Consider the following 14744-nt stretch of genomic DNA (forward strand, 5'->3'; position numbering starts at 1 on the left):
AGACAACAGAGCACCACCAGCTGTTTCATCTCTGTAGCCATCTAAAGCGGCATCAGGTACAACCAGGGACCAGCATTCAACAGCTGGTATTCAGACTCTACAGTGGAAGGTAATTTGATATACATATTTTGTCATTTTGCCTTCAAGTTTACCTGTGAAACGGAGATTAAAAGAACTTTTCGGGGTTCTTGAATGACAGCATACACAGAGCATAAAGAGAAACAGATGAAAAAAAAAAACCCAAAAACAAAATTTCTAGACACCGGGCCATGACCACAGTTTCCTATGAAGTCTTCTCAAGTTTCCCCTGATATTGAGGTTATTTCCGTAACTTCAAACTGGGATTTCACTAGGCCAGGACTACTCAGAGCCTGACCCCTAGTGGCCAGTCTCAGGAGAAACAACTGCTGCTTTAAAACTTACCACCCAGTAAGCCATTCCCTTGTCTGTCCACCTGGACAGGGACCCCACACAAATGGCCCCAAGACCTAGTTAACTTTCCTATTATAAAAACATTCCTATATATGCTTGCACCTCACAACTCCCTATTGCCTCTCCTTGCCTGTGCCCTCGGTACACTCTAACTACCTGCTACCTTCCATAAACCCAGTCTGCAGATCTTATGGGTTCACACAAACTACGACAATCCTTACATCTGTAACTCTGATGATCCTTCAGCTACAGAAGTTATGGATACACACCCAGCTTCAAGATCACTACATGTGGAAAAAGCACTGGTGAGAGATGGAAAATCCTTTGCTCCTTGGGGACAAGGTGGTAGGTCTTACTATGTAAGTAAAACTGGCCTGAAACTCCTGATCCTCCTGCCGAGGCATCCTAAGTGCTGGGATTGCAGGTTAACAAGCTACACTGAGTGGTGTTCGATCGGGAGTTTTCCCGTGGCATGTACAGAACCTTTCTCCTCCAACCGCCCTGGCTGGGAGGGCCTATGAGCTAGTCTCAGGGAGACTTTCCTGAAGTTTCTCCTGCTACTGCTGTTTCCATGGCTTCCAGTGGTTTACAGGTGCGACCTCACTAGCAGAGGAAAGCAGGAGTGTCACAGTTCTGATGGGTGAGGTCTGTGCTGCACATGCAGACGGTCAAGCTGACGTGAACAAAGCGCGAGAAAAGCAGGAAACACTTAAGCTGAATGTTACACACACACACACACACACACACACACACATACACACACACACACAGAGTGTGTACTTTAAAATGTTTTTTATTGAATATTAATCTGTTACAATTACTGTAGACATTAAGCCAAAGCACAATTACAGGTTAAATATAATCACAGAGATGTTTTAAATAGAAACCCACCATGTAGGCTGGTTAAGTTCCTTGATGCCCTCTTTTAGAAATAAGTAAAAGTTGAGGAAAAAAAAAAGGTCTTTCATTCCAGGTGAAAGCTCTAAAGACCAGAGAACTTACATGCTGTGAGCCTCCTTTTGTGATCAAACTGCTAGGACTCTCGGGTTTAGAAAAACTACATAGAAAACAAAATCTATGACATTCAGTCAAAATCTGAATTTCAGATAAGTTAATGAACATTTTAAAAATTGCAGATATGTCAAATATGAAATATACTTGAGCTAGAAACCAGCCTGAAATTCAAATCGAACTGGGTATCTTTTATTTTGTCTGACAAGCCTACAGATGGACACACACAAACACAAACACACACACACACACACACAAAATGGAGCTGGCACTCCTGCCACTGGTGGGTCACACAGACCAGAAACAAAAGAACACTAACAACAAACCAAAGCCACCACACTGGTTACTAACACAGACTGACGTTACAGTACGAAAATCACAATTACAACTCCAGATGCTGTTGTCAGAACAGTCTAGACTTCCTCAAAGCTGGGTTTGTTTGCAAGTTCTTGAGAGACCTTGTCAATCAAAGTACCTTTAGCTTTGTAGGTATTAAGGACAAATATTACTACCACAAGGATAAGATGAGCTTAGAACCCTGGGAGGGAGGGAGTGGAAGCAGGCATCACACACATGACGAGTGTCAGTGTTCTGTGTAGTGAGTACACTCACTATATACCGCAGGTCACCTTCTCAGTCGATGCTACTAGCTTCAAAACCCCAGTTCCTTCCTTCCTTTTACTGTGGCATTTTCTAGTTTTCTTCCTGCACACTGGGAGAGAGGTTCAGGGACACCCCATCACCACACTGAGCTAACAAAGGGCACTCAGGGCCACTTGAGGAGGATATTGAAAGAATTCTGAAAAATGAGAAAAAACTCCGCAAGGACGGTGGAGGAAAGGGGCAAACCTCTGCAGGGTGAGTGTCAGCTCAATTTTGCAGAACTCTGGTAGAAGTATAAAACTGGCCACATAACCTGACCATACTGGATCTTAGAGAAAGAAGATATAAAATCTTCAGCTTCTGACAAGTTTTAAGTTTCATGTGTCATAGTATATACTTTAAAAATGATTAAAAAACAACTTTCACGACACACTAACTCCACATGGTATCACTTTCTATGAATCCCCCACACAAGATCATGGGTTTGGAAATCCCACTAGTGTTACTCCAAACCAGATGACCTGGAGGCGGAAGAAGTTTAAGAAAAATTGGAACTGACTGGCTACATCAACTCCACTGAATTTGACAGTATTCCTTATAAAATATACCCCCATAGAACACACTTACCAGGTATGAAATACACAAGACACGCCCACTCACTAATACATTTCAAATATTAAGAAGTGGATTCATGTTTCACTGCTAGAATAGAAAAGGTTAAAAAGTTTCTGCCACAGATAAGGCTTTTTCAAACAGGAAAAACATACTTGTCTATTAACTGTAGAATGCTTAAGTTGGCTGAAGAAGCTTCACTTTTTTAGGGTGGTATTTTTTAAGGAATTTTTTTCATGTGCTAGATGTAGCTAGCAATCTTTTGATTATCACTGTCACAAGTACCCTCATTTCTGTGTCACTGCCTTAACATCAAAGTGTAGTCTTTAACTTTCTGATACATGAAAACATCCATTTGAATGTCATTTTTGAGTATTTGCTGAGTACTCTATAGTCTGTAGCTCTACACAGGATGATCGGCCCAACAGAAACACAATAAGAAGGCTGGCACACAAACAGGGTCCGGGTGCATGGCTGAGGGGACAGGACAGGGAGATGTGCTTAAAAATACACTTTTGTCTACAAGGCCATTACAGGAATTCAAATGACGACTGTTTAAAAGGGAAGAGGGAACAATGCCTGAGTCCCCTTCATGCAACTGGGAATACACTGAAGGAGAGGAAAGTCAGGACAACTCGATGCTGTTTCCTAGCATCAGCCAAACGTTACTGTTTGTTATAATATCTAGGATAATAAGATGGTGATGTATGCTTATTTGCTTGCCATATTCAAGTACTTCTCTATGTATTTCAAATGCTCTTTACTATTCCAATAGCAAAGAGAAATGAGTGGAGCTGGAAGCGTGGCACTCATCGGTCATGAGACCGATGTTAGTGTTGTCCCCCAGGCTGCTCCGAGTTGTAACTGCCAGGAAGGGAAAGCAAGGTTAGAACCCAGCCTGTCCTGCCATTACGCTTTTGCATAGAACTACACACTGGATTCCATGCTGCTATCTGCTAGCAAACTGGCAGACTCTTCTGAGCAGAAAGTAGTTGGGGACTAAGCTCAGTTCCATTCTGATATGAAAATAAGGGACACTTATTATATGAGTCTCTGTAAGACTCATGGCAAATGGGGCAAGTGCAGGAGTATCTTCTAAGACTAGGTTAGCAGTCTGGGGAGAAGCAAAGGTACAGGCAGATGTGCCCAGAATACTTATCGTATGCCTGAGTTAGAAGTCTCCAAGCTGGCCAAACCGGTAAACTAGCACTGTTGGGTCTCTGGGAAAGGCCGCAAAAAAGAGCTAGGAGATACCCGCCTTCTCTCTGCAGTTCTGTTGGGAAGCTGGAGTCCCAAACCTGCCAGCAGTTCTAAACAGTACACACAAAAGAAATTAAACAGACTTCAGCCGAATGCCAAGTTCTTCTGGTCCAGAGGGCTTTTATAGTTTATGTTGCCGTTCTAGGAAATCCTACACAGTCACCTTTTTGCCAACTTGAGTACACGCACGACACATTTGGTTTTCAAGTTCTGGAAATATCTATTAGCTCTGTGGACCATTTATTTATTTATTTATTTATTTTTCTTTTTTCAGGATTGACACTTTTTAAACTGCTCATCACTTCTGTGCATTTTGTCCTAGGTGAGTCACCTCGAGAGCACTTTCCTGTCGCAGTGTCTACTCAGCTCAGAACATGGGACACAGCCAGCCCTGGTGTTTTAGGGAACCAAGATAGACTCCTCAAGGTAAGGCCCAGGTTAATCTAGTTGGTTGATGGAGGTGATATGTCAGTCAGAGGTTCATGTTTTAGTTTATATTTTACTATACCACAGTAACACAGTACCACTGTGTTTAACATTTTAAACTAATTCCGGTTGGGCCAAATAACATACACATTCTAGCTAGTAAAACTATACAGATGCCAATTTCTTCAACTCTTTGTTAACAGAAAGGAAAAAAAGAAAACCCTTTGAGCCAGCATCAAATTCTGAAGCTTTATATGGTATTCAAGTTGCTATTAAATACACAGTCAAAACCACCGGCACCTAGCTCAGGCCACTGACACTGCAACAGTAGTGAGGACCGAGGCTAACTCTTGACTTCATTTTGAAGAACCCATTCAAGGTATAACTGTAATATTCACACTAGACTGGATGCCTAGTCCTAGCACTGGGCTCAAGCTAACAAAAATTTAATAAATAAAAAAAGAGAGAAATGTGTATTTCAAGAACCAGGGAAACAAAGATGATCACAGTTTAATATGCTTACATTAAAAAAAAGTTAGAAAAAATTGTTTTCAGTCTTCCAACTGAAATGGTGAAACGTGTCACATTGTTTCCCTCTGTTTGTATGACTTCTGCTTCAGAGCTGAGTAGAACCTAAATAGAGTAATGCATTCAACTCTGTATTCAGTTAAGGTCCACAGGGAACGGAAGGAAAGTGCACTTGGCGAGTGCCGTTACAAGCAGCACTTTCACAAAGAAATGTCTATCAGTGGCGTCTAAAAACATGGCAAACTGCCTTTGGTTTCAACTTTTGTCTAACTATGTTAAGAACTTTGAAGAAATGGTTCAAAAACTGAGAGAAAGGATCTTTCTAAACTATTTGATACATACTACTCAAAATAAAGGCCAGATCAGGAGTAAACAAAACGTCTTGCATTTGTGCATATTTATTACGTTGGGCTTGAATCCTGGCTTTCTAAACTAAAGAGAGGAGAGTAGAACGCTGGGCCCTGACTTTGGAAATAAAGGGTAACCTCAGGGTAGACGATTCTGGTGGTCCAGAGAATGAAGACATCCCTGGGTCTGCTGGCTGCAGTTGCAGCCCTGGGCTCCACTCTTCCTCCTCAGTGGGCTCCTCCCTCCCAGATCTTCAGCCAGTCCACCAGGGGAGCAAAGTTCTAACTGCCTCCATTAAAACTTTCCCTGGTGTTCTTTTGACATCTGTAGTATGGTCCTAAGAACCCTGCAGGTTCTGACTTTTTAGGTCAAAGAGAGATGTCTGTGCCCTTCCTTTTAAGATGGGGCAGTTTATAAAAGGAAACTAAATATTGCTGCTTTTCCTTTATGTTCACAAGAAGCAGAGACACAAATCTAACAACAGAGACCGGGAACAGTGTCTTGTTCAGCCAGAAGCTTCAGCTGCATTGCTAGCTCATGATTTTAGTCAGTGTGACTGTGCAAAATATCCCAGGAAGATTCCGGCTCATTCTCAAAGTGACAACAATGACAACAACAACAAGTGTCAACAAATATGTTTGGCAAAATTAAAAAAATGAGCCCATCATGTGTGTCTGTTATACATGTGCTAAACACAACAAAGAAAATGTAGTGTATGAACCAAGACCATGTAAGCCAGCATATTCTCTTTTCCCATCTCTACATCTTGAGCAAAGCATCTTGCTTCAGAAATGGGTAACTGCAAAGAAAATGGCCAGAGACACGTTCAAGGCCGCCCAGTAGCCATTTCCTCAAAGGGACCAGGGCAGGTGAGTGTGCTCGGGAGCTACTCTGCCCCGTCACTCTAGCAATGCTTTATAAAAGACAGCTTATTTCTTGGCTGTTGGGATTTAGAGAATATTGATTTTTTTTTTTGTTTTTTTTGTTTTTGGTTGGAAGCAATCCACTGTAATCCAGTTGCAGGTCTGAATCACTCTGGCCTTTACCAGGGGCAATCACTAGGTCTTCTGCTCTGCTGCTGTTGCGGTCTGTGAGGGGGCTTCCGGCTTCATGATCTGGTAGGTGATGAGATATTCTGGATATGCCTGGAACGGAAAAGGCAAACAACTCACTCCTTTGAAGGTGCAGCACTTAAGTCTTCCTTATTCAGGGCTCAGGCTAGATAACATGTGCAAACGCCATCTATAAACTTACTTGTGTAATCCTTCTACTTAGATTAGGCCCCCTTTTCATCCTTTCCTGTAAAGTCATGAACCATTAACAGGAAAACATCAGCATCTTTCCTCTTTACTTTATATAGTGGGTCGTCAAGAAGCTTATTAACTCAAGTAATAATTCTGCTGTGGAGAGCTCAAATTAATCATAGGAAATGTTGTAACCCCACATTCTAGTATCTAGAATGAAGTCAGACATGCTAAGGAACCACACATCCAAAGGGCAACTGTGTAGGGGTGACTGAAGTAGGATGTTTATTTCTTTGTGACAGGGTCTCATATAGACTATTTGTTCTCAGACTTGCTCATAGCTAAGGCTTGTCTTCTCGCCCCACCTTCCAAGTCCCCGCCTTCCAAGCACTGACAGACACCAGACCTGGCTGAAGAGACCAGACCTGACTGGAGAGAGAATGGTGCAGATTTAGGCTTGCATTTGCCGTCCGTCGACAAACAGAGTGTGTGGTGGGTACTATCAACGTTGTTGTCACTATTATCATTCAGTAGACTGGGGCCTCATGATGGGTCTTAGGACTTGAAAACCAAAATACATAAATATGCTTTAAAAAGTCCTGTCTATAGACATGTAAGCAGCATTATCATTCACAACAGCCTTTCATAGGCCAGCATACTCTGGTCTGAATCTAAACCATCAATGGTTTCCATCAGTACCCTGCCAAACTGGAATGATCAGGGTCAGTCTCTCTGGACTCTTGAATCTGAAGGCTCATTAACTGCTCTCTGTGGTTCTCTTTAAGTCACACTGCTTAGCTAAATGGCTTTAAGGCAACATTTTAATTCTTAATATTAAAACAAGCTGTTGCAGATACTTTTCCTTTATTAGTGGAGGAAGAGAAATAGTACTTAGATGGTTTACTTGTTAAGGCAGATTATTTACTCAGCAGTGTAGGTCTAAGGCCTCTACCACATGTGACACGCTATGGTGGGAAGCAGAACCCTTGCAATCAGCCTGCAGACCATCTGTCTGGGGAGCTACACAGACAAGAAACATCTAAGACTGTCCACAGTGGCACATACTACACATTAAAGCTGAGAGGGTAAGCTGCTGCTGCTGCTGATGCCCTTTGCCTCAGTGAAGCTGCCTACCTCCACACTTGGAGTGATACCTTGTTTTTGCTTACAAAGTTACTTCAGCAGGAGTCAGGGGTACCAGGAACCTGGATTTTTGGTAGCATGTAAAAGACTCCTGACACATGTCCATTTTAGTCAGACAGACTCTGAGAGTCTAGCAGAGTGAATTACTAAGGTCCTCCTGTGAGGGCTCCAGGGCCATGATTAGGAGACAGGATTGCTTCTGTGTACAGTTTACTGATCAACCACACAAAGCCTAGAAGATTTTAAGGCAAGAAAATCATTTAGCTACAGGATTAGAAAGGTTAGAATGAACCAAAATTACCCATCAGGCCTTGCTACTTACAAGACAGAGGGGAGACATGTGTTCTAATTCCTAAAAGTAACAACTCACTTTGGGTTACTCAGTTTCAAGAATCACCACCCACATTTCTAATGGTAAAACTAAATCTCTAAAACTCCATTTTCTTGTTCAAGAGATGTCCTGTTAGCTTGAATGAGATTCTGGATACTGAAAAAATGACTTTTACAAACTATTCTATAGTATTTTCTTCTCCACCTTAAATAAACCAGCACTCTCCAGATCATTTCAATAAAACACTCCTTGGTAGCAACCAATAAGCAGAGAATCTCTCTCCTTCATACCTGATGTTGAGTGAAGACGTGAGGCTGATGCACTCCTCCCTTCCCTACACACAAGTGCTAGAAATCGATCCAGGGCCTTGTGCAAGGGGGCTTTACCACGGAGCCACATACCAGCCTCTCCTGACAGTTTAGGGCTAATCAGGTCACAATCAAAACTAATTTTCCTCAGGAATATATCAATTTCAGTGCAACTTTCAACCCGAGGGTCTCTTGTATGCCTCCCAGTCTGCTCTCCAGCCTATGATACTCGTGTCTCAACCACCTCTCCTGAGTGAGTGATGGTACGTGAGCCGCTGGTCACGGCATGTCCATCTTCCCGGCTGCCTCGTCCTTGTAGCTTTACCACAAGCATGCAATTATTCTTACGGAAACCCTCTAACCCAAAACCACCAGCTAACCTTTACCTGAGAGTTTGTGAGTCAGAATTACTCCAGCTCCAGCACCCCACACTTCTATCTACGATCTTCTACTGTGACCCTACATGTTCTCTTTGCCACTCACTCATCAGTAAAGAACAATCAACACTTCCCCCGCTCCAAACTTAGTACTGCATTTATTTTGGGTGTAACTTTCTCACATTTGTCCAGAGAAGCTCCCTCGATGGCTCTGAGGTCTTCAGGCTACAGTCTCCTTCCTGGGCACGCCATCACTTACTGGTATAACAAGCTATCTGAAGCTTTTTTTTTTTTTTACCTATTCTGTCCAACCTTGGTTCCTTCTAGTTAGGAATGGTTTGAGGGACTGGGCTCTAGCGTTTCACTGCTACTGGGGCGTCTTTGCTTTCAGCAGAGTTAAAAAAAAATTATGTATGTATTTGTATATAGACATAACTAAACACACATATATGTATATAGGCATCTATACATCTATCGATATATTTGTTAGAAACCATGAACTCCTATCAATACAACTTCAGTACATTCACGTTTTTTTAAAGTCTTTCTCTCATTCCATATGATATGCCCCTTCTTCTACAGTAAGAACAGCAGTTCCCAAGTGTTGATACACCTACGCATTTACTTACTTGTTCAACCCTGTAACATACTTGATGGAGTTTTGTTGCGTTACCCACACTACCACAGTAAACCAACCACTAAAGAGGAGTTCAAGTTATCTGCAATTCTTTGCAACTATACACTCTACTCTGCCCATGACTGCACACACACATTTAGTGACATTTAGTGCTGGAGTTGTTTGAAAACTCCAGAAGTTTCTTCATGCATGTATATATATACACACTTCCACGACGATTGTTTTTTTCCAATTTCATTTTGGATCCCCAAGAAGGTGACAGAATTAAATATACTGTATCCTGACTCTCAAGGATGTAGGGCTCTGATAAGAATAATAAGGATTCCATTTATGCAACCAGCCTATGTCAGGCAGGTCCATTCAAAGGTATGCTGTGCCTGCAACAACTGTAGACATTGTCTTAAATATGGGTTCCACTTCTGTAGGAATGTGTTTAGTGACTTGTTCATGCTGATTTGATGAGCAACACACCTGTTCCCCTCTATAGATGACATATTCAGCATACGCCAGCCCGTTGACACTTGGTCTACCAATAACCGAGTGATGTCCTGGAGGTGCGTGGGCCATTTTCATGGTGCTGAATTGCAGAAAAGACTTTCCAAGGGTCACTCTACAGAAAAGCATTTGTCTAAAGGGAGGATGAAAACAAATATGTTCAAAACACTTTAAATCTTATTTTTTTTAAAAAATCAATATTAATTAATTAATTAATTAATTAATTCACATCCCAAACGCTGACCCTTTCCAGGTTCCCCTCACACAGTTCCTCTCAACACTTTAAATCTTAAAATGTCACTCTTAGGTTTATTAGCTTCCTATAGAAAATTCCATAGAATGCAAGCTAATTGAAATGCTACTTGCAAACCTGCGTGTAGTAATGGGATAAATGTGATGTACTGATATACTACTTAGCAATTATCCGGCTCGATATCAAGTTAGATCCACAGATGAAGGCAGTTTTGGAGTAGCATAGGACTCCGGTGTAGAAAATACCTGATGTGACCTGTACCAAGTGCAAAAAGACACTGCAGAGAACTGAGCTTTCCCACAATGCACAGGAAGGGAGGAAGGGAGGAAGGGAGGAAGGGAGGAAGGGAGGAAGGGAGGAAGGGTGGGAACAGCATCTGAGATTGACACTGTGAGCTGGGTTTGTGAGACGGAGGAGCGCAGCCTCACATGTCGTCTTTGCCTTCTACCTTGTTAAAGACAGAGTTTCTTTGATGATTCTGCCCATGAGTAACCAGATGGCTGCCCGAGACCTCGCAGGGACTCTAGGAAAGTCTAAGGCTTACAAACCACTCATGCTATGCATCTGGCTTTTATCTAGAGTATGGGGACTCAAACTTAGGTCACCATGCTTGTGTGGCAAATGTTTTTACCCTAAGCCACCTCTCCAAGTAAGATCAGGCTTGATTCCTTATGGGTAAACACTAAAAACTGTGATGACAGAATAAGAAAAGTAGATTAGGAACAAAAATATTTAGACTAAATATATGACTGAAAATCTAATACCTGGCTAAAATTGAGGCAGATGTTAAATGTTGTACAGAGTAAAAATTATAAACCATAGCGATCAGTTTAAAACTAGTTGGTACCTGTTTTTTCTTTTTTTTTGGCTTTTTTTTTGGCTTTTTTTTTAAAGACAAGGTTTCTCTGTGTAACTCTGGCTGTCCTGGAACTCACTCTGTAGATCAGCCTGGCCTCAAATTCCTAGAGATTCACCTGCCTCTGCCTTCTGAGTGCTGGGATTAAAGGTATGTGCCACCATGCCCAGCTGGCACCTGGTTTTCTAAATATAATTTTACTAGACTAAAACCATGCACTCATTTACACAGTTGCTTCTGCACTCCGAGGGCAGAAGTCTCTGACGAGGATACATGGCTGCAGAGCCCACGGTAATTATTATCTAATCCTTTACAAAAGTCAACCTTTAAATACTATGCGTTTTAGCTATATAGTACAATTAGCCGCACTGTTAAATACACACAGCCTGTAGTAATGGAGTGCGGTCTCCGTATTACTGAGTCCTGACTGGCTGGCTTTGTAGCTGATGTCCCTGGTGATCCTTTGGGGTAAAGGCTTGCTATCAATTGTAGTTTCTTGTAGATCTTGTAGGAAAAAAAGGTCTCACTCTACATTATAAATAGACTATTTATTTCAAAGGTTTATTTTTTTTTTTTAAGATTTATTTATTTATTATATATGAATACACTGTAGCTGTCTTCAGACACACCAGAAGAGGGCATCAGATCTCATTACAGATGGTTGTGAGCCACCATGTGGTTGCTGGGATTTGAACTCGGGACCTCTGGAAGGGCAGTCAGTGCTCTTAACCACTGAGCCATCTCTCCAGCCCCCTCAAAGGTTTATTTTTATTTTACATTGCATGACTGTTCTGCCTACATGTATGTATGTGCCTGGTACCCAGAAAGGTCAGGAGGGAGAGTCAGATTCCCTGAAATGTGTACCTGGAGTTACAGATGGATGTGTGCCATCATGAGAATGCTGTGAACTGAACCCAGGCTGTCTGCAAGAGCAACAGTGCTCTCACCCACAGAGCCCTCTCTGCAGCCCCCAGAGGCCTCTTCAGCTCCATCTTTACCATCAGGGCAGCAGTGTGCTGTCAGCAGATTTTGTCACTGTCCATCTGTTGTACAATACAATACTTGACCTGACAGGCCTTGGCCTCCTGTTTTCTGCTTTCAGGAGCGAACTTTTATCTGCAGGACCTACTGAATCAGCACATGAAGAAGCAAGTGAACAGGTGCTGATGCTGGCTCGCTTCCTACTTGTGGTGTTTGTAGATCCAACAGCTAAGAAGCACAGGGGTGAGTGCCTGGGGAGCAAACGCTGGCAGACACAAGGCAGGAGGCAATAGAAATTCATTCCTTTTCTCCACTTGAACATGACTGTTCTGATACAGCAGTTTCTATAGCTTCTCTGAAGGCATCTCATGCACTTGTTAATGGAGCCGTAGCCAGCTTGCTCCCCATGCTCATCATTGAGTGTGCTCTGCCTCCTTCTTGCTTCCCAGGGACAACCCTTGCCAATGGTGTGCCAGCTGCATGCTTTTGCTCAGGCTCCATCTCCTAGGAGACAGTGGCTAGGATTTTACTGAGCGCCCATTAAACCTCAGCTAGGTTCACTTTATTGTTCATTTTAGATTTACTTTGTCTCCACAAGAGGCATGCTGGGACACTACTGATCCTTAGGAATTTCTGATTTTTAACCACAGTGTTCTAAGTGGAGAATGGTTTCCTTCTGAGCATATGGTATCCATCTTAGATTGCTGATGACCAGTCTAAAGAATAATGCAACTGCAGATAAATTTAAAGGCATTAGTTATAAAGAGTTTCAAGATAACATTTTAAGGTATTAACTGAATCATAAGATACCCTACATAACTTATGAAAACAATACAATCGAGTGGCTTAAAAAGCAATGTATGGCGCTCTAAACTTGGTCAAATACCCATGGCTGGTGAGGGCTCCGGGGGGAAGATACACTATTGCTGTTTTGGTAAATGGACATGGTACCAAACTACCAATGAGATATTTACGTGTTACCTGTCTACAGTACTGCTCTCAATCCCAGAGAAACTTCTTGTAGGAGGCAGTAATCAAGGCAGCATTAAACTGGTCAGAGTCCTGAGAGTAAGAAACTGTGTGTGCTCAGTCCTAAATGGGACATTGACATCAACCTTTTCCAAGGCTCAGGGAACCTTGTAGGGGTCAGGATGGAAAGAAGAGAAGAGCAGGAGGATGGGGGAGTGTGACATGCTGCTTTAGGGTAGCATAGCCACTGAAGTCATGAAGTCACAGCAGCTATGATCACCTGCACTGGATCAAGCCCATCTATATATTCTTGAATAGTCGGGAGCATGGCGCTGTACCCCTAGTGGCAACTGAGCACTGTTGGGAGACAAAGTTTATTTTTCTTTGGGGGTACAGGTATAGAAAGTCACCCACTCCAGTTGGAACCCCACACTCAGGAACATTCTGGTAGCTCAAATGAGAGAACTCACTAGATATGAGGGGGAGGGAAAGCATTGGCAGGGTTAGGGCTACATAGAGGGGATGTGGGCTGGATTCAATGTGGACATGGATGATTGCCAAAGAGTCAATGCAAACAACTACACTAAATCCCCATCGTCTTCCTCTCCTGCAGTGAGGAGAGAAACGCTGCCTCCTCACTCGCTGCCATGTTATCTTTTTCAGCTTCTCAGTTACAGAGTCCTACTTGAAAAAGCTGATATTCATCTGTCTGCCAATTCCCAAGCTGATATTCTGAAGGTGGGCTTCCCCCGGGGAATTATTATGCTCCTAAAAACAAGCACTCCACTAGCTCATCAGCATGCAGACTTGAGTCTAGTCTTTCACCTTGACCTCAAACGTTCAGGTTTGATGGTGGCCAGAAGGGCTCTGTTTTCAGTGAGCATTAAGGTTCCTGCCTCTGACGGAGGACTGAAACACAGTTCCGCTGCAGCCTACAGAGTGCACGTGTGTCTGTCTGGACCACTGGGACCAGCACCACAGTCACTGCTCTAGGGCAGAGGTTAGCTGAGGGTAGCAACATTGCAGTCTAGGCAGGATGCTCACCTGTGGCATATATAACACGACCTGTCCTTGTGCGTGGGACAGCCTGTTCCCCCTCCGATTCCATAGACATACTGATTGCTTTTTGAGGAGTTTTCGGCAAAGTAAATTCCAGCTCCAAACATCCCTCCAATGTATGCATGTCGCTCATCAAACCCTTTGTGAATAATTGCATTAATGAAAGGAGAACCTAGAAATATAAAGGTGAAAACATTAGTTTTTCAACACTTAGCCCTTTACTATTTTTATCGAATGCAGTAATGTTCACAAAGAAAAACAAAAATAAAAAAAAAAACCACAGGTGGCTCAACCTGGAACCTGAGTTTAGCAGCAAGTTCAGAAAGTCTGCTTTGAGAAGCCCACACTAACATGCATAGCACTAGGAAACTTGGCATTATTTCAACCAAAAAAGTGCAAACTAGTCATCCCAATAGAACGAACGTTCCTAAGGGATGCCACAGCCCTGCCCACTGCTGAGTGCCCAAGTGCAGGCCGTGCTCACCGTGGAACAGCATGCGCTCATTGTGATGGTTGTGGTTCTCCTCAGATACCTCCTTCTGTCTGTGACAGAATCGCTCCCTCAGCTTCTTGTTCACAACTTTCTGAATCTTCATAAAGGACAAAAAAATACTTTTATTAATTAAATTTCCATTTAAAATAACAAATAGTTTTCCCTTTGGTGATGTCAATTTTGGTTTTTTTTTTTTTTTTGGATTGACATAGTATCTAAAAGTCACCATATCAGTTATTGGTTGTTCATGGCTTATTTTGATATACCAGTATAATTCCTGTAAGTCTATTAAGAAAGGATTAATCCAGTTTTCAGCAGATGTAATTAACTTTCATGAATACTTCCGAAAAAGCAGGTAATGGCACCATCAATTTTTTT

The 14744-nt window shown here is 42.4% G+C and overlaps 1 protein-coding gene across 1 annotated transcript in view; it reads right to left on the reverse strand.

The window, feature by feature from the left end:
• Positions 1-1207: 1207 nt before the first annotated feature.
• Positions 1208-14744, reverse strand: part of Tnks (tankyrase) — a 144991-nt gene continuing 131454 nt past the window's right edge. The window contains exons 24-27 of the mRNA XM_028768191.1: positions 14358-14463; positions 13859-14045; positions 9732-9888; positions 1208-6365 (exon numbers count right to left, since the gene is read on the reverse strand). Of these exons, the coding sequence (XP_028624024.1) occupies positions 6279-6365; positions 9732-9888; positions 13859-14045; positions 14358-14463 (537 nt within the window). The 3' untranslated portion in view covers positions 1208-6278. The remainder of the gene's footprint in view (positions 6366-9731; positions 9889-13858; positions 14046-14357; positions 14464-14744) is intronic.

This window comes from Grammomys surdaster, unplaced genomic scaffold (assembly GCF_004785775.1).
Source record: "Grammomys surdaster isolate TR1022 unplaced genomic scaffold, NIH_TR_1.0 185, whole genome shotgun sequence".
Lineage (NCBI taxonomy): Eukaryota > Metazoa > Chordata > Mammalia > Rodentia > Muridae > Grammomys > Grammomys surdaster.